The 21,439-nt window shown below is 38.4% G+C and overlaps 1 protein-coding gene across 10 annotated transcripts in view; it reads left to right on the forward strand.

Moving 5' to 3' along the window:
* bcl9l (bcl9 like) overlaps nt 1-21,439 on the forward strand; it is a 94,872-nt gene that overhangs the window by 58,440 nt on the left and 14,993 nt on the right. For 8 of the 10 annotated variants that reach the window (XM_053623287.1, XM_053623296.1, XM_053623294.1 and 5 more), the window contains exons 2-4: nt 596-665; nt 1,121-1,487; nt 17,874-17,999. In XM_053623287.1, the coding sequence (XP_053479262.1) occupies nt 1,202-1,487; nt 17,874-17,999 (412 nt within the window). In that variant the 5' untranslated portion in view covers nt 596-665; nt 1,121-1,201. The remainder of the gene's footprint in view (nt 1-595; nt 666-1,120; nt 1,488-17,873; nt 18,000-21,439) is intronic. The other 2 variants (XM_053623295.1, XM_053623293.1) reach the window with 2 other exon arrangements.

Consider the following 21,439-nt stretch of genomic DNA (forward strand, 5'->3'; position numbering starts at 1 on the left):
GCTTTTGGTTAAGGTTGGGGTTAGGGTTAGGCTTACCAATATCTACTATAACACACACACACAAAGATATACTTCCCAAAGATTGTTTCCGTGTATATGTGGTCTGTATCGAATTTTATGTGGCAGCCTGACTGTATGACCAAAATAGGTGGGTATGTGTGTGTGCCTGTACGTCCGTCCACTTGGCCGTGTTTGCATTAACTTGAGGGGTATAGTCAGTTTATTTGTTGGCCAAACCTTCTTGTATAACATTTTATATTGTGCTATTTCATAATCAAATTTCAAAGTAAGACAGAGATGGCATCAAATCACTTAACAGTGTTGAGGAATGTGAGGTAGTTTTGCGATTTTCAAATTGTGAGTAATCTGAGAACCTTGTAATAGGGGAAACTTCACTTTTAGGCAACAGCCTCCAATACCCACCCCAAACCCTTTGTTTAAGGAACAGATATATAGTTCCTCTCCTCCCTGCCCTTTCTTAGCTGTCTGCTCCTGTGAATCTTATATTCAGAATGAATGGTACCATTGCATAATTTTGTACTGTAGTTGTGTCTGTCATTTGTCAGTCTGTTTCTCTTGTGCATTTGTGTTGCAGATCAATGTGTGTTCAGTGATGAGATCTGAAGTCAAAATGTCCCAGTGCTGCAGCCCTTTATTAAAGTGAGGTGAGTTGTGAGTTGTAATATCATCTTCTTCCTTAATTGGAAGCCTCAGCTAATTTGAGTGATTGACAGCCTTCCTTGCACTAGCCACACTGCTACTGATTATGCCTTTCCATAAATTCAGTAACAAACCCAAAAGGTAACTACAAATCTACTGTATTATTGTATTACACCACATATTACTGAAGGAAAGTAAGAGGTAAATAGACGTGTTAGAAAACATTTCTGTCCTTTGCTGCTTTTTTTCCTCTTTCTCTTGTCCTTCATTTTGTCCATCATCAGGGACATTGTGTCAGTGGCATTGACCTTTGAACTCTGATTAAGGACTGTGTGCTAAGTAATTTGAGGTCCAAGGAGGAAACGGAGAGACTGCAATCTAGACGATCATCGTGTTAAAATAAATGGAGGCATAGATTTATCAGTCTACTCTGAAACTCTCCCTTTTACTCTCTTCACAGTGCAAGACACACTAATAGACAGACACAACTTATTTCTGTAACACCATCCCCTTGAATTTCTCTACATTATCAGCTAATCAAATGCACCCTGAAAATAATCTGACCAATCATGGGAAGCAAGTGACCAGTGGTGCCCAGTCACAGATCCCCAATGTGAATCAGCAAGAACAGCAAGCATCTGCAAGCAACCTACGGTCAAAGGGCACTGGGCCAGGGAACCATGGAGTGAAAACCAGTCAGATATCTCCTGTGCTGAAAAGTGTGAGTGGGATGATGAAGACCAAATCCAAAAGGGAGAGAAGTATCTCTGTGGATGCCGGAGAACAAAAAGACACACTTGCACCAGTGCTGGAGTCAGATTCCAAAGGTATGTCTGGCACTGGACATATGCATGAACACTCACAAAAACATTCCTTCTTACTCCAGTTCTGAAAGCGAATGCTAAATATACAGTCAGTATATTTATAGTATAAATATTTTTAGTATGAAAAGTCTTACTTTAAATAGAAGTAAATTAACTCTATGAAGAAATACCTTAACAAACCCAAGTGTCACAATTACTGACACCCTTAAAAATGTCTATGAACAAAATGTATCTGAAGCATGTTCCCATTTATAATAATTAAAAAAAAATTCAGCCAAGTGCTTAGGTCATCCAATACATCCTGCTTTAATGGGGTATACATATCAGGTGACACAGGGGCCAAATTTCCATAGTTCCATAGTCAACATGGAGAAGATTAGCGAATACACAAATTAAATGAGACAAAGGTTTGTTGAAATTCACAGATTAGGCATTTGCTAGAAAAATAGCTATTAGGTCACTTGATTTACAAATGGGATCATTAGGGAAACTCACAGTCTCCTCATTTATTTTGCAAATTAATATTAGAAATATCTCTCTAACTATGAAAATGGATTCTGTGTGCTAATATTGTCAATGGTTACTGGGAGTCGTATTCAAAAAAGTCCTCTTTAAATTAAGTGTACATGCAATTTTAGTCTTTTTTACTATCATAGAACGCTGCACTACTGTAGCAAGGAGTTCAGCAACAAATGGACATGTTTCCCTCTGCATCTCCCTCTGCTAAAAATGTATCTCAAAATCTCATAATTGTGTACAATTCTAGACAGTTATTCAATACTAATATTAACCAGTTTGCCAGTTATGATTAATGATTGAATTTTAAAAACCTCTCATGTTGCCTTCAAACTTACCGAATGGTCTGTTTTCCATATTAGTCTTGTGGCTGTTCTTGATAAGTAAATACTTTTGAAAGTAAGTTTTCAGTTTGAGACACAGCTCATGTCAACAATCATGACGATGGTGGAAAGTGGTCACCAGTTTGTTTAATATCACTGTACAATGCATGAACAATGCTAAACATTTTACAGTTTGATGGAAACCTGACAGACAGTGATGTTTTAGCTTTGGCATCAATATCATCTTGTGGCTTGTAGATTTTGTTGGGGAAGGATGACCTTAAAGCGTGCCTATTATGCTTTTTCAGATATTACCTTTCATGTAGTGTGTTATATAGCTGTTTGTGAATGTAAAAAGACTGCAAAGTTTCAAAAATCAAAGTGCCCGACAAACTGAGGTACTGACTCCCAGAAAAAGGAACCGATTCTGAACAGCTGAAACGAGTCCTCAGTAATTCCAGACTTGCTTCCTGTACAAACCTATGTAGGTTTGTAACAAAAAACCCCGCCTCTGGTCTTCATTGGGGGCTCACGAACAACGTGTACTTTGACCTGCCGTCAAACACTACCCTACAGTAGTTGTGTCCTGAAAGAGTTAGTTTCATGTCTAGAAGACGTTGCTTTCTGCGCTGCAAAAGCAAAATCACTTTGCATGGACTCCCAAAGGATGAGGATGTAAAGAGTCAGTGGCTGTAGTTCATTTATAAAATGATACCACAGCAGTTCAACTCCGACCTTCGGTTGGGTTCCCGTCATTTCACTGACGACTGCTTCTCAAATCCAGCTGAAGTCAACGCGGGACTTCGAAATGTTTATTCATTAAAGATGGGGCCATACCCACTTTATTTGGACCATGTTGCGCCTCTGGATCACAACCTGTAAGTATGATTAATTATTTATGTAAATATTTTCTACCAATTGTTCCAAATGCGTTGCTTTGTGCTGTATATGTGTACAGCCAGTGCACAGCTGTAGGCCTCTGCTAACCAGCTAACTCATGTCAAACTACATACAAACTTACCACTGAGAAATGTCCTGTTCTCGTCGTGCTTGCGATGGTGGTTTGGGTCGACCTTCCGATGTATCACTATCGGACTCGGGCTCAAATTGATACGGTAAAACCGACGACATTATTACAGAGTTAAATTCAGATATGGTAATGGGCGTTTCCTTTCCGACACGAGCTGTAAGCGGTAGACCACAACAGATTGGGATATCTGACCAATCAAGTTTAGAGTGGAGGAGTTTAGAGTGAACAGATTCTTGAGCAAGTCGTTTGTGACACTGAGAAAAAGAGGTGATGATGCATTGTAAATTATGAGAAAATTAAAGTGTTTTTTGACCTTGAATGCATGTAAACCTATTGTATGAGACCTCTAAAACAAAATTAGGCACTTTTTATATAGCATAATAGGGGTGCTTTAATAACAACATACAGTGCTGTGAAAAAATATTTGCCCCATCCTGATTTCTCCTGTTTTTATGTATATCTTATATGAAATAATTATAGATCTTCAAATTAAATGGAACATAAAACAAAGGAAACTTGAGTAAACACACAATACAGTTTTCATTTATTTATTGAAGCAAAAAAAAAATTAATCTAAGACCTATCACCAAAGTGAAAAACTAATTGCCCCCTTAAACTTAAAATCTGGTTGTGCCACCTTTAGTAGCAATAACTGCAACCAAATGCTTCTGATAACTGGAGATCAGGCTTTCACGTACTTCTAGATCTAGGACTTACTCCTATGCTTTGCATCATTGTCTTGCTGTATAATCCAGTTGCACTTGAGTTTCATTTTATAGACTGAAGACCGATATTCTCCTTTAGGATTTTCTGCTAGAAAGCAGAATTCATGTTTCCCTCAATTATTGAAAGTTGCCCAGGCCTGAAGCTGCAAAGCATCCCCACACCATCACACTGCCGCCATCATGCTTGACCGTAGTATGATGCTCTTTTTGTGTAATTGGTTTACACCAGATGTAATGGGACCCCGTCTTCCAAACAGCTCCACTTTTGACTCATCAATCCACAGAACATTCTCCCAAAAGGTTTGAGGATCATCAAGGTGTGTTTTGGCCAAATTCAGACGAGCCTTAATGTTCTACTGGGTTAGCAGTGGTTTTTGCCTCGCCAGGGATGCCATTTTTGCCCAGTGATCACTGAACAGTGACCTTTATTGATGCAAGAGATGGATGCCAAGTTTTTCCATTTGGAGATAATGGCTCTAGCTGTGATCCTTTGTTTGTTTTGATAATGTGTCTAGCTGTGATGAGCCTTTGAACCCTTGTAACCCTTCCCAGAGGGGATAGTATTTGTATTTTGAATGATTGTATTTCAATCACATTCATCCTCATCTGGAATTTTTTTCATTTTTGGCATAAAAAGTAGGACCATCTTCTACTGCTTACTCCTTCTTCGGGGGAACCTGGAGCCAATCCCAGGGGTACACCCTGGACAGTCTGCCAGACACAGGGCACAATCTGTGCCCATCGCACATCGCAGGGCACAATCACATACACACACTCACACACCCATTCATACACTACGGACACTTTAGACACACCAATCAGCCTACCATGCATGTCTTTGGACTGGGGGAGGAAACCGGAGTACCCAGAGGAAACCCCCGCAGCGGGGAGAACATGCAAACTCTGTACACACGGCCCCGGCAGCAATCGAACCCCGGACCCTGGAGGTGTGAGGCGAACGTGCTAACCACTAAGCCATCGTGCGTCCTACTGAGTAGGACCTTTAGCCGTTGAAAAAGTTCTAAGTTCTAAGTGTTGATTTGATTGAACATTGTTTGCAGTAATCAGGCCTGGGTGCATCTAGTATAGCTGAACCTGATTATGAATGCAGTTTCAAAGATTTGGGGAATTAGTATCTATGGGGGCAAATACATTTTCACACAGGCCCAGTTGGTATTGGATAACGTTTTTGCTTCAATGAATAACATTATCATTTAAAAATTGTATTTTGTGTTTACTCTGGTAGCTGTTTTATCTTAGATTTTGCTTTCATTTCTGAAACAATTTAATGAGAGATACACAAAAACAGAAGAAATCAGGATGGGGCAATTCACAGCACTGTAGCACACTTGACTTATGCTGTAGGAATAAAATCATCTTGTGATTTTTTTAAATTATTTTTTTTTTATAGTAACCCTGGCAGTTGACAAAATAAAGATGCAGTCCCCTCTGAAACTATTGGAACAGCAAGGCCAGTTTTTTTGCTATAGATTGAAGACATTTGGGTTTGAAATCAAAAGATGAATATGAGAAGAGAGTTTAGAATTTCAACTTTTACGTCCTGGTATTTATATGTAGATGTGTTAAATGACATAGAACATAACACATTTTGTATCAGACCACCCAATTTGTAGGTGAGCAAAAATATTGGAACATGCGACTGACATGTGTTTCTTGTTATCCAGGTGTGTCATGTTAGATTGATTGTTTAAACAATAAATAGCTCTGAACATCTACTCTTGGTTTTAGCCTTCAGTTTAACCTGTGAAGAGGGAAAGTCAATCAGAGGCGTTGCACAAACATTGGTCATAGCCAATACAACAATTTGGAATGTCCTGAAAAAGAAAGAAAGAAACCACTGGTGTACTGAGCAACAAACACTGAATGGGTCGGCCAAGGAAACCAACAACAGCAGATGACAGAAACATTGTGAGAGCTCTGAAGACAAACCCATAAACATCAGTCAATAACATCACCAACAACCTCCACAAGGCAGTAGTGAAGGTATCACAATCCATCATTCGAAGAAGACTTCAAGAGCAGAAATATAGAGGCCATACCACAAGATGCAAACCACTCATCAGCAGTAAGAATCAGAAATGAAATTTCATGAACTACAGAGATGAGCTACAAGTCAATCACCAGCCCTTAACCCAATTGAGCATGCATTTTACCTCCTGAAAAGGAGACTGAAGGGAGAAACCCCCCTGGAAAACCATCACAAAAGAAGAAACCAACAATTTGGTGATGTCAGTAAGTCACAGGCTTGATGCGGTTATAGCAAGCAAGGGATATGAAACCAAATATTAATTGTTATTTACTTCAGTTTACTTACTTGTTCCTATATTGTCTGATATAGTTGGGTGGTCTTACAGTAGACTAGTATTTCAATTGAATTTAAAATATATGGGGTTGTGAACTTGTCATTTTTAATCCTCTGCATGTACATAAAGAAAACTCACATTGCTGCTATTTCTGTACACACATGCAAGTCACGTGTACAAGTCAGGCCTCAAGAATAAATCAGGCACTACTTTGCATTGGGCAGTCTTGCACCATCCTGCTAGGGATTATTTTCCTTATGTATTGTTTGAAGCTGGATGTGGCAGCAGAAATGAGATGCGCTCTTTCAGATACACTTCCTGACTGTATGAAAGTTGTGTCAAGAAAGTAAGCTCACCATTCCCACTCGACTGGTAAGTCAGTGGATGTTCAACTCTGGCCTCAGTAGCATCCAAAATAGAGTCTGGATTGGCCTGTGTCAGCTGGCATGTGCTGCTGAGGCTCTAAATTAGCTCAGTCAGATTAAATAGTAAAGTACAACACATGACACCAAAACTTTTACACATTGCTGGTCATGACAGAATTTATGCCATAGTGCAGGGGTTTTGTTTTTTTTCATATTTTTTGCTTTTACAAAAAAATTAAATAAATAACAACAGGAGGATTTTCTTTTGGAGCAGGTGGGACTGGGATTTAGAAACAGTCCTGCACACACCTCTATGCCTCATACAAAATGATACCAAAATGAAAGCTTTCCATTAAATCGGGGGGGGGGGGGCAGTTCCCAGTGTATTTTTACAATGTGCAATGTGCAGCTGATTGTAGAACTGGGTGTATCTAGTCTGAAGTATTTTTTGACTAAAATTGTACTTTTTATTACATTTCTTTGCAGTCTGACTTTCTGTTTTCCACTGCCCCAACTAGTCGACAATTCCCCACAGCAGTGAATAGTTAATGTATTAATCTCCTAGTCTATGCAAACTCTAATAGCTACAGGTACACACTATTGCCCATATCCACTCGGGCAGTAATTAAGAAGTTTAGAACAACTGGCGCTGTATTGAACTTGCCTGGTTAGAGAAGCAACGTTTCTCCAAGGATCACAGTTGGACATTTTTTATAGAATATGATAGAATTTTGGGGTCATCAATTCTCTAAATCTACAATTAGATGCCACTTACATGCTGAAAAGCTATCTGGAAGAAACCCCATTTTTCATCTAACCACAGACATAAATGCCTGGAGTTTGCTAAACATTTCTGGAACTGGAACCATGTTCTAGTTTCAGAGGAGACAAAAAAAAGAGTTTTTTGGCAACAAACACTCAAGGTGGGGTTGGTGTAAAAAGAAGGATTATACAATTATACAGAAAAGAACCTAATCCATACTGTTAAGTATGGGGGATATGGATTTGTAATGTTAAGATACATTGCATTATGGACTTTGAAGAAATTTTCAATGAAAATTTTACTTTTTCTGCCAGGCAGTTACAACTGGGGTGTGATGGCATCTTCTAGAAGGACAATGATCCAAATCATACATGCAAGGCTATGCAAAAATGTTTAATTGACCATAGAATCAAGCATTTTGACATGGCCATCCCAGTCCCCTGGCCTAAACCCCATTGATAACCTCTAGAGGGAGCTAAAGATTAGCATTCACCAGTGTTTCCCAAAGGATTTTGTGAGATTGTGGTGGGTGCACCTCTGATCCTCTTAGCATTAGCATCAAGCTACACATAAAAATATATTAGATTAATACTGTGTTGTTGTTTTTTTGTAACAACTTCTTATGTCGATCTGATGTGGATTTTGATCATATAATGAGGCAGAAATATATTATTTGTAGCTTTCTATATTGCTACACCTGCTTAGCATTTCTCATACAAGCAGCCTTTTTTTCTTATAAAAATACCCCAAATTGCATGAAACACATACAAACCATATATTGTTGTAATTGTACATTTATTGGCTTCATGTTTCATCTGTAGAAATGTTTCTGTCTGTTAGTTATGTACAGAGAAAGAACATGGAAGTTTATACAGGAATCATCTTGCGGAAGGTGGCAGTTAAACACACAATATGATCAGAGGTGTATCCACAGGGCAGGCAAGGCAGGGAATTGCCTGGGGTCCTGCATACTGAGAGTACCCTTGAGGGCAGAAATTTTCATTTTAAAATAATGTGCAGCAACATCTCTTAAAGGGGGCCCTTTGCAGGGCACTTTCTCATTTGCGGAGTCGTTTATGCTCCTGCGCCAACCCTTTACGCTCATGTTGCAAGAGCTTTAATTCCTGAAAATGAATCTGAAAAATGAACCTATCTGGCAGCCAGAAGCGCAAGCGGAAAATGAGAGGAGGAGCAATAGAGTGTACAGGACAGTGCTAAGTGATGCAGATAATGACAAGTGAATTAAGGATAATTAAAGACAATCAAACCCACATCTAATTGTCAACTTTCAGTTTTATTTCATCTTATTATAAGATGAATTGTTGGTAATAGTTAGCTTGGGTTAGCATGTATTGAGCAGTTCTTAATGTGGGCCGAAATGCAATAAGTACCGAGAATGATGCGTCACAACACCTGCGGCACTGCTTGGCAAGTACCGATACTGTGTCTCTTGCTCACAAATCAATACTTTACATTAGTTAATATGTTAGTTAATATGTTGTTTAATATTAGTTAACATTAGTTGAAGTTTACTGATTTTTTTTTACAGCTTCATTGTGTGTTTTACAAATAGGAAATCAAACAAATTATGTTCTGTTAGATGTGTTTTGTGTAGGCAGCAGACAGGGGAGCCGTAAGGATCCAGAGCGGCTTGTGATGGGGGGAAGGGACACAGTATTGAGACCATGTTCAGCACTTGTAGGGTAACCTTTTTTTTTTTTATTAGTTTTTCTACGTTCTTACAATTGTTTGCAATAAAGAAATGAAGTCTTCAAAACACACGTCTACTGCAATTCCTCCGTGGATATCTCTGGGAAACATGAAGACACAAAACAACATAAATCTGTCAGAAGGGCTCCACACATTTATTTTGCCTGGGGCCCCCACATAATCTAGGTTCACCTCTGAATATGGTTGACAGATCTGTAGACAGATATGATTGAAGGATCCCTGTATCTAGACAGAGGGAGAGATTTATACAACACTTCAGGCTCATCAGATCGCATAATATAGTGGAAAATGTATAGAAATGATTCTGGCTAATGAAATGTGAAGTAAACATGGGAATCCATCAAAATGTGCACACTTTTGGACTAAGCCCTAATGTAAATTGTTTAGCGAAGCCCTGTGTCTTGTTATTTTGTTTGAATTATTAATAATACTGGATTGATTTTGAGAATGGACCTTGGACCCTGGAGGATCTGCACAGATTCTGTATTGAGGAGTGGTCTCGGACTTCATGCTCTGCATTGTCCAATCTCATCAAGCATTATAAACATCGACTCAGTGTTGGTATGTTGCAGGGGTAGACAAACCAGTAGCCTGGGTGGCTAAGCAGATTACGTGTCCAGGCTATTAGTTTTGTTTGTTTTTTTTTCAAGCAGGTTCTATTGATTATCGCAGAGAATATTTCCATGTTATGTACAACCCCAATTCCAAAAAAGTTGGGACGCTGTGTAAAATGAAATTAAACATTTAAATGAAATAAAAACAGAATGCAATGATTTGTAAATCTCATAAAACTATATGGTATTCACAGTAGAACATAGAAAACATATCAAATGTTTAAACTGAGTAAATATACCATTTTAAGGAAAAAATTGTGACCTGTTACCAATTAACCTCCAGCTGTTTCTTTTTAGTAACACTTACTTTTCCAGCCTTTTGTTGCCTACGTCTCAACTTTTTTGAGACGTGTTGCGGCCATCAAATTCAAAATTACCTTTTTTTCTTAAAAATTTACTCAGTTTAAATATTTAATATGTTTTCTATGTTCTATTGTGAATAACATATGGGTTTATGAGATTTGCAACTGACTGCAGTGTTTTTATTTACATTTATTTACATTTTACACAGTGTCCCAACTTTTTTGGAATTGGGGTTGTATATTTAAACATAGCATGATCCAGATCAGTGCAGTAAGTTGGTACTTATATTTCTTGGTGGCACAATATATTGCCAGAGGAACATACACAATAATAGTCTACAGACGCTTGCATACTCCTTCTCAACTGCTGGAGGGTGATGCCAGGCAACTCTCATGAGCACTAGACTGGGCAGGTGTGTGCGTGTTTGTACACGTACAGACACAGTTTTCTTTTTAGAGCATACTTTTACTTTTACGTAGTAATAATGCACACAGATAATGCATAAATGCACAGCAAGGGAGAATGTTACTCAACTAGTTCCTGTATGCCATTGTCTTGCACAGCACACACACAGTCACAAACAAATGCACACAGTATAGTTTTTCAAGCCTGAGTGTGCTTTATATTAGACATAAGTATACTCTGTACATGCTGTCTGTGTGTGTGTGTGTGTGTGTGTGTGTGTGTGTGTGTGTAGTTCACTTTTCAGTTTGAAATTCTTTGTTTCAAATTGCATATTTGTGTGTATGTCTTTAAAAGACAAAAATCAGTAGGAAATGATAGACAGTAATTATGTGAAAATGATCTTCCTGTAATAAACTGAAGCTCCTTTGAACACACATGCACACACATACAGTGGACACAAAAAAATCACACCCCTGTTAAAATGGCAGGCTTTTTTCCACCCTCAATGTGAAATTACAATGTATAAAAATTAAGTCAAAAATAATCCGAAACATTTTATGGGGAAAAAAAAAATAAAAAACTTACAATAACCTGATTGCATAAGTATGCACAACCCTAAACGAAACTAAATATTGGCAATATTTTCTCACTCTTTCTTGCAAAAACATTCTAGATCCATTAGATTGTAACAGCATATCCTGTTCACAGCCCGCTTCAGGTCACCCCACAGATCTTTTTTGTTGGAATCAGGTCTGGGCTCTGGCTTGGTCATTCAAAAACATTGATCTTCTTTTGTTTAAGCCATTCATTTGTTGATTTGGATGTATGCTTTGGGTCATTGTCATGCTGAAAGGGGGAATTCACCTGAAGGTTTTTCACTAAAATCAACTAGTATTCATGCTATTTGTAGCTATTCCCTCCAATTTGATAGAAGCCCCAGTTCTGGCTAAAGAAAAGCAGTCCTAAAGCATGTTCCTGCCACTACCAGGCTTCAATATGGGTATACTTTTATTTTGGAGATGAGTGTTTTTTGCACCAAACAAACCTTTTGGAGTTATGGAATTATTATACCTTTTGGAATTGGTCTAATAAGGCCATAACACATTTTGTCACATGGTTTGGGGTGATTTAGTTGGGCTTGGATGTTTTTTTATGAGAACGGGCTTCCATCTACCCATCCTACCCCAAAGCCCAGACAAGTGAAGAATATGAGAGATTGTTGTCACATGAACAGAGTAATCAGTAGTCCTTATTATAAATTTTGGAAAGACGTCCTGTTCTTGGTGATGTCACTGTGGTGCTCCATTTTCTCCACTTGTTTATGATGGCCTTCATGGTGTTCCATGGTACATTTAACGTTTTGGAAATTCTTTTATACCCCTCTCCTGATCAATTCCTTTCAACAGTGGGATACAACACATGCTTTGTAAGCTCGTTGTGGACCATGGCTTCAGCACATGAAACCAAGACGATGTGAAGAAAACTCTACAGAAACAGCTTTATTTGGGGTTAATCACAATAATTGTATTGATGACAACTGTAGGCTTGTCACAATACAGATTTTATTGGACGATATATTGTCCCAGAAATAATTGTGATAAATTATGTTATTGTCATTTTAAGACTATTTTATGCCACCGATATAACGATAATATAATAGCATAGTTTTTGTCTTCTGACAAAAATATTCTTAAAATTTTATCAATATTTTGTCTTCATATTTAATCATTTTAGTCAATTTTGATCAGACTAAAATGGCATCAAATATTAGTCAACGGCATTTTAGTTGACAAAAAATGCAAAAATTAAACCAAATAGTCACACATTTTATATATAAATTGTTGTGAAAACCTGACCTCCTGAAATAATAACTTTACAATGATTACACTTTTGTAATACAATATTATAAATCTTTATGCTTTTGTTATTCATTGTCCTTGTTTTAGTTACGGAAAGAGCATATTCACAACATGACTTACCATTCTACCTAGCGCCTTACTACGTTCAAGTTCACTTGTACATTAGGGTCATTTTGTACAGAAGCAAGTTGTAATATTAGCAGGCTTGGGGAATACATGTAACTGCATTATGTAATCAGGATACAATAAACTGGTAACTATAATCCATTACAGTATGTCAAAAAACAAAGTAATCAGATTACAAGTACATTTTGTAAAAAAAAAAAAATGGGAATACCATTAGGATTACAATTTTCTTCATTTCAAACCAAAGAATTTAATATTTTACAGAACACAAAATAGACAGCTGCTTGATTATAGTTTTCTCGTGCCAGTCGTAACTCACATGAGCAACCTCCTGGTGCATGCTCAAATAAATTTTGTGCAAAGTTAATTTGATAGAAATTAACACATTGTTCTCTGAAATGCTTTTGTTAGGGTGACCATACATCCGCTTTTTTGGACTTTAAAGCATCTAAATTTGAGAAAATGTCCAGGATTCGGCTTTAGTTTCATTATGATGTGTTTATGGTCTAATACTGCAAAGTGTGCGCATGTTTGCATTGCTTTAACCCCTCTCTGTAATTCCCGGCTTCTCGCACACCAGTTGGTGGATTATAAAATGCTTGTAGCAACTATTGGCCACATTCCTGTCTCTCAACCATTAGCCTACTCTCAGCAAATGCGCAAAGGTGAAATGTTGTTGTGTACGGTGTCAACATAGCAGCAAATGACAGCTGTCTTGAGTCGAAACAATGCCCATGGCCATATAAGGTAATTTTTTGTTATCACATTGCTTCGTATTACATGGCCATGTGTGAATGATGGCAGAAGGCACACTCATGGCATCTGATATTTTTTTATTTTATTTCATTCCATGGACATTCAAAAGAATGTAGGAAAAAATGTAAAATGTGGGCAGGGTGAAACCAATTTAATTTACTTATATTTATTTGATGCTAATAGTATCTTTTTCAGTTTATTAAAGTCTGCATTCGTAGTAACACTTTTTTGAATGCTATTAAGCCGCCGCACCCCAAAAAACAAAACAAAACAAAACAAAAAAAAAGGTGTCCTCTTTTGGGAAAACCAGAACATAGTCACCCTAGCTTTTGTGATGTACTGTTACCCTCATCAGGGACAGTGAGCTTTTATTTATATATTTATTTTATTAAAGCAAATCCAAACATTGAACATGTTTTTAAGCTTGAAATAAGCTCTAAATAATTTAAATATTTTAGATCATATTACTTTTCTCTTGATATTATTTATATATGTGGCCTTGAAGTAATCCAAAAGTAATCAGATTACATTACTTTCATATTGAGTTACTTGGATTACGTGACTGATGACATTTTTTATGAAGTAATTTGTAACTGTAACGGAATACCTTTTTAATGTATTTTAATGTACAATTTAGTTTTAATGTAACCCTGCCAACCCTAAATATTAGGTTTATATTGTGTATAAGTCTGATTAATCTAATATGGGTATAGGATGCATTTGGGTGAGTTAATTACCCAGCTAGTAAAGCGTTTCAGTTTACCACTGTTCATTCACTGTTTATCTTCAGCTCATGCAGTTTAAATGGGCAATACCCGACATTATTGACTATGACTGGATTATTTGAAACACTAGAACTATTCTTTCTAGATTTTTCTTCTTCAAAAAACATTGCTAGGGCATTGTTAATATATTGCGTGTCGTTTTTCAACAGTATGTTTTAATTAAAATCCATGCTAGTGCTTTTAACACAACTTAAATTCAAATGTGCATTTTTATCTTAAATTCACTGAAGTTCGAATGTTAATTTGACAGCACTAGAGCAGATGGTAGGACAGAAGCACCACAAAAGGCTAAATGTTGGTGTGTCAGGAATCTCCCCCTCACGCCGGGCACTGCATGCAGAAGCCTTCAGCATGCAGCATGTTTTTGTTTTCATGTCTTGTTTCTACTTGTGTCCTGTCATTAGTTGTCTCCCTCGTGCAATGCATATGTTTTCAGTTTATCTTTAATTAGTTTGTATATTAAAACCCTCGTGTCTGTGTTCAGTGACAAATGATTTTCAGTGTTTTGCCATGCCTTTTGTTTCATTTAGCTATTCTCCAAGTTATTAATCTAGTTTTGTTTTCTCGTTTGTGTATTTTGGATTATTCCTGCTTTTTTAGATGATTGCCTGACCTGTGCCTGTGTTCTGTTTACTGATTTTGATTCATGATTTGGATTTGTTTGCATGATAGGATAAGTTGATAACGTGATTATCATGACAGGCCTAGACAGCTGTATGATCATTACTTTTGAACATGAGATTGAATATGATTGGTTCATTCTGAACACAGCCACATCCCTAGTTATGAAAAGGTGTGCACACTTATGCAACCAGGTTATTTTTAAGATTTTTCTCCACCTATTTTTCCCTAAAATGTTTCTGATTGTTTTTCACTTAATTTTTCTATGTTGAAAACGTTCTGACTTTATCTTAGTTAAATTTTTTCCATCACAAAAACTTTTTTACCTGCATTCTGTGCAATGATATGACATATAATGAAATACTAAATAGATTGCTGTATGAAAAGAAAACTCATTTTTACGTAGGTGTGTAGACTTTTTATGTCCACTGTACATACACATACAGTCCCCTCTGAAAGTATTGGAACAGCAAATCCAATTCTGTTGTTTTTGCTATATATTGAAGACATTTGGGTTTGAGTTCAAAAGATGAATATGAGAGGACAGATCAGAATTTCAGCTTTTATTTCCTCATTTCACACATATATGTATTAAACTACTAAGAAACATGGCATCTTTTATTTGAACCCACCCATTTTTTCATGTGATCAAAAATATTGGAATATGTGACTGAGGTGTTTCTTGCTGCCCAGGTGTGCCCTGTTAAATTGACTGTTTAAAGAATTAATAGCTCTGAATTTCTGCCTTTGTTTTGTTTTGCCTGTGAAGATTGCATTTGTTGTTAAAGAAGATAAATCAACATGATGACCAGTGAGCTGTCTATGGGAGAAATGCAAGCCATTTTGAAACTGAAAAAAAGAGGTAAAATCTGTCCGAGCCATTGCACAAGCATTGGGCATAGCCAGTACAATAAGTTGGAATGTCCTGAAAAAGAAAGAACCTACCGGTGTACTAATAAACAGACATGGAACAGGTCGGCCAAGAAAAACAACAGCAGTTGATAACAACAGAAACATTATGAGAGCTGTGAAGAAAAACCCAAAAAACAACACCACATCACCAACAACCTTCACAGGGCAAGGGTGACGGTAATACAACACACCATTTGAACAAGACTTCAAGTGCAGAAATATAGAGGATATACCACATGATGCAACCATTCATGCGCAGTAAGAATACGAAGGCCAGATTGAAATTCGCAAAGAAATACAGAGATGAGCCACAAAAGTTTTGGAACCATGATTAAACTCTACCAAAGTGATGGAAATGCCAAAGTGTGGAGAAAGAATTAACCTGCTTATGATCCAAAACATAAAAGCTCATAAGTCAAGCAGGGTGGAGTAGTGTCATGGCTTGGTCTTGCATGGCTGCTTCTGGAATGGGCTCATTAATCCTCATTAATGTTGTAACTCATGATGGTAGCAGCAGAATTCATTCAGACGTCTACAGGAATAATCTGGCTTCCAATTTACAGAGACATTCATCCAATCTAATTGGGAGGAATTTCATCATGCTACAATGACCCAAAACACACTGCTAACACAACAAAGGACTTCATCGGGGGGAAAGTGGAAGGTTTTAGACTGGCCAAGTCAATCACCAGAACTTGACACAGTTGAGCATGCATTTCACCCCCTGAAGAGGAGACTGAAGGGAGAAACCCCCAAAACAAACAACAACTGAAAGAAGCTGCAGTACAAGCCTGGAAAAACAACACAAAAGAAAAATGCAACAGTTTAGTGATGTCAGTGGGTCACCTGCTTGATACAGTTTTTGCAAGCAAGGGATATGCAACCAAATATTAAATGTTATTTACTTTAACTTACTTTAAGCCTGGCTGTTCCTATATTTGTGCTCACCTAGAAAATGGGTGGTTTGCCACCAAAGGTGCCATGTTTTATGTTGTTTAACACATCCAGATGTAAATATCAGGTAATGAAAGCTGAAATTCTGATCTATTGTCTCATATTCATCTTTTGAGCTCAAACCCAAATGTCTTCAATGTACCATGAAAACAATATAATTGGCCTTGCTGTTCCAATACTTCAGACGGGACTGTACATTCATACTTTAATACCCAGTCTGTGTGGTTTTGTAACAGAATGAAAGGCAACAGGTAACAAGTTGGCAGAGTAGAGAGGAAGAGACCATGAACGATAGAAAGGCAGGCTTTTGAACGTGGACTTTGGGCTTTTGTTCTCCCTCATTCTCACTTACTCTTTTTTCTATATCACCCTGTTAAAAAACAAACAGAGACTCATTCAAATTAAATGCAAGTCAGTATGCCACTTCAAAAAAACTCTACCCCCACACCTGGACGGGACCAGTGATTTAAAGCCTGTTTGTGTGAGTGTGTTGTGTGTGTGTGGGGGGGAGTAACAGAGAGTGCAAGAGCTGACTCACTCGTTTACATAAACTGATGTCTCTTGTGAACAAAAGAGGATGCAGAAAAGGTCAGCTCTTTATCTCTGCCAACACTGCATGCACAGGCTAATGACACCACATGCAAATTTCGCACCCATTGCATACACACATTTTCTTGGTCTGTCTCTCATAGGTTGTGAGATAATGAGAGAGTTTTTCATCTTACTATCTTACAATGCCAGTGCATAGGGAGATATTTTGAGACCAGAAAAGAAAGACTAGACTATTTTTTAATATATGTAATCTATATTATAACATCTAGTGATTAATGTAATATTCACCATTACTAAAGAGTAATGGGAAATTTGTCTTTACTCTATGTATTTTATTTTATTAATGCTATAGACTTCACAATTCTATGCAAAAAATCAGCAGGGGTATCTCTGAATATATGAATATTTGAATCTGATTTAAATAAGAGAACATGACTGGCACATAGTGTTTGGGGAAAAGCCCAAATGGAAAGTGGGATTGGTTACTCCCTCTTAAGGACAGGGCTTGTGTTATAAATAAACAGTTGTGGTCAGGTACTGTGGACAGATTTATTTTCTAAACACTGATCTAAATACAGTGGGCTGTAAGTAAAATGTTAGGACTCTTTCACTGGGCTTACTCTAATACAGTATAAACACACTACTCATATAGTTTTTAATAAAACTACTCTTCAAGTGAACATTTAATTAAGAATTTAGTACTGTGTCTTGTTGGTGTTATCCAGTAGATGGCACAATACGCAGAAAGCGCCGGTGTGTGCTGGAGAAGAAGCAGCCTTATAGTGGAGATGAGTGGTGCTCAGGTGCTGAGACTGAGGAAGAGGAGGAGAAACCCTCCACCACTGCACACAGTAAGTTGAGTTCCATAGTATTACTACAAACTACACACATGTGCACACAACAAACTCAGTCCATACGCAGACACATTCAGTGACCTAATACTGTTTTGTGATTAGCCATACGAGTTTCTTAATGAAGACCTGTTACAAATATATGGGGTTGTAGATGCCTTAGCTTCCTGACCAGCAGTTGTTGACCAGGCGGTACTTCTGGTTTGAGGTGATTAATTATTAATCATTAATTAGGATCTTCAGCCTTTAAAATAATAGGGTAATTTGAGTAATAAATTTGGTACGCTCCTGATATAAAAATCAAGGGAATGACAATTCCAACCAATTCCACAATGATTCCAAATGATTCCAAAATTAGGTTTGCAGATGTTTTACTGCCAATTGTGGCCAGCCAGTCTGATTCCAATCATTTGCACATCACAGTTCTATTATGCCTTAATTTAAGGTTAATGCCAGAGCAAATTCATGTAGGACTTTACTATGTTGAGAATTATTTTGTTAACCAGGTAGGGAAGATAGGTTTGTAAATTTAAAGGTAAATACTCACTCATTATGAACCTTACAGTCATTATATGTGGTATTTGAATATGTAAGCAAACAAGTACAGTGGTTTCCAGAAGCCAATGCATTCTCCATGTAGCCTGAAGCACTGCAGTTCACTGGTAACAGTTTTAATACTTAATTATAATTAAAGTATGACAATGGTCATACTGTATGGATAAATCAGTGACCACATTTTCACAATTTCACAGGATTATGTTGAATACCTGTGCCTAAAACCTAATACAAATAATTTATTATATACCTCTCCCATTCCCAGATTTAATGCACCCAAATTATTTTATTTCCTTGACTCCCTATAATACTTTGAATCTGCAATGATTTCCATGTATTCTGTATGACTGAGAGTTTACTGTGGTGTGGGTTAGTTTTAAAATGCATTGAGGTAAAATATGATTTAGTATTCACTATTTCCCACTATCATAGCTAATATGTCATGGGAGGAGTGGGCCAATAAAGCTAGCTGCTATTTTACAGACTCATCAAAATTGACTTTTTTTTTTTTTTTGCCTTCTACCATTCCAGAGGCCATAGAGGACAAATGTAAGCCAACAGGGCTCATATGAAGTACTATATGAATGACATTCTGGTTCTATGAAGAGGAGTTTTAAAAGACAGAATGATTTAAAAAAAAAAAAAAAAACCCAGATATACTTGATAAGAAATCTAGAAATCATAAATCAAGGTGACTTTCTGGCAAATAAATTTCTCTCAGATTCAGAGCTAAAAAGCCTGTGTTACGCCACGGCGAACTCACGGCTGCAGTTCCCAGCGTGTAGTGCTGTCCATGGACATGGCAGACGAAGACTACACTTCCCAGCCATGCCCGCGCTCGAGTTCACCGGAGTTCTGATTACGAACACCTGCGCTACATCAGAAGTTATAAAAAATTTCCGTTTCTTGAAGATGGTGACAGATTCTGTGGTCCAGATTGAGGTTAGTTTGAGGGACCACTGAGGCACAGTTAGTTAGGTTCTTGAAAGGGACCTTGAGCCACGCTGAGTAGGCACTACTAATCGTCGGTCGTTGATTGATCAAAGATTGCATGAGGGAACGTAAGCCTTCAGGAGAGTGTTGAGGTAGGAGGGTGCTGTTCCAGACAAGGTCTTGTACGTGAGCATCAAGGCATTGAATTTGATATGGAAGCCAGTGGAGGGAGATGAAGAGGGGTGTGACATGGGTTCTCTTGGGCTGGTTGAATACGAGGTGTGCTGCTGCATTCTGAATCATGTGAAGGGGTTTGATGGAGCTGGCTGGGAGGCCCGAGAGTAGTGAGCTGCAGTAGTCCAGTTTTGAGATGATAAGAGCCTGGTCTAGTAGCTGTGTAGCCTGTTCGGTGAGGTAGGGTCTGATTTAGTTGATGTTGTACAGGATGAACCTACAGGACTATGCAGTTGTTGAGATGTGGTCTGTAAAGGTCAAGCTTTCATCAAGAATCACCCCAAGGTTCCTGGCCGTCCTGGTTGGCTTGAGTGTGGTTGAGCCGAGCTGTACCGTGAGGTTGTGATTGACTGAGGGACAGGCTGGGATGACGAGAAGCTCAGATTCTGCAAGGTTGAGCTTAAGGTGGTGTCCCCTCATCCAGACCAAGATGTCCGACAGTCAAGCAGAGATTCATGCAGAGACGGATGGTCAGGCGGGAAGGACAAATAGAGCTGGGTGTCATTGGCATAATAATGGTATGAGAAGCCATGAGATTCAATCACCTTCCCCAGAGATGTAGTGTAGATAGAAAAGAGCAATGGACCCAAAACTGACCCCTGAGGAACGCCAGTTGTGAGTTGCTGAGTTTCAGAAATATCTCCCCTCCAAAATACCTTGAAGGATCTGTCTGAGATAGGATTCCACCCAGCGCAGAGCCGTTCCGGTGATGCCTAGGCTGGAGAGAGTTGAAAGGAGGATCTGATGATTCACAGTGTAGAAAGTAGCAGAGAGGTCGAGTAGGATGAGGACACATGATCTAGAGGTTGCTCTTGCTAGTCGTAAGGCTTCAGTGATGGAAAGCAGAGCAGTCTCCGTGGAGTGATTGCGCTTGAAGCCAGGCTGCTTGGTGTCCAGGAGGTTGATCTGTGTGAGAAAATTGGAGAGTTGATTGAAAACAGCTCTTTCAAGGGTTTTGTAAAGAAAATGTAAGAGGGAAACAGGTCTATAGTTGTCAACCGCAGCAGGGTTAAGTGACGTTTTTTTAAGCAGTGGGGTAACCCGGGCCTGCTTAAATGTGGTAGGGTATGTGCCAGTAGAGAGGGATGTGTTAAAGATGTGTGTGAGTGCAGGTAATAGTGTGAGAGAGATGGAGTGAAGAAGGTGAGAAGGGATAGGGACAAGAGGACAGGTTGTGGGATGGCTAGAGAGGAGGAGTTTTGAGACATCAGTCTCTGAGAGAGGAGAGAATTAGGACAGTTGAGAGTTACATGTAGGAGGAGCCTGTCTATGAGTGTCTGGGGTTGAGAACTGGTTCCTGATTGATGTAACCTTGTTGCTAAAGAAAGTGGCAAAGTCATCTGCAGTGAGAGAGGTAGGAGAAGGGGGAGGAGGGGGACAGTGAAGAGAGGAAAAGGTTTTGAAGAGAGTACGGGTGTTGGGAGAGCTGCCAATATTCTTTTTCTAGTATGTGGCTTTAGCAGTGGAGATGCAATGGGGGAAAAGAGGAGAGAAGTGTTTGGTAACTGGTTAGGTCAGTCAGATTGTATGATTTCCATTTCCTTTCAGATGCCCTTAGTTTGGCCCGGTTGTTATGCAGAGCTTCTGAGAGCCAAGGGCTAGAGGGTGATGTGCGAGCAGGTCTGGAGGTTAGGGGGCAGATGCTGTCAAGACAAGATGTTAGAGTGGAACATAGCATGTCAGTTGCGGTGTTTACGTCCAGTGAGGAGAGGTGGCTA

This window comes from Ictalurus furcatus, chromosome 4 (assembly GCF_023375685.1).
Source record: "Ictalurus furcatus strain D&B chromosome 4, Billie_1.0, whole genome shotgun sequence".
NCBI lineage: Eukaryota > Metazoa > Chordata > Actinopteri > Siluriformes > Ictaluridae > Ictalurus > Ictalurus furcatus.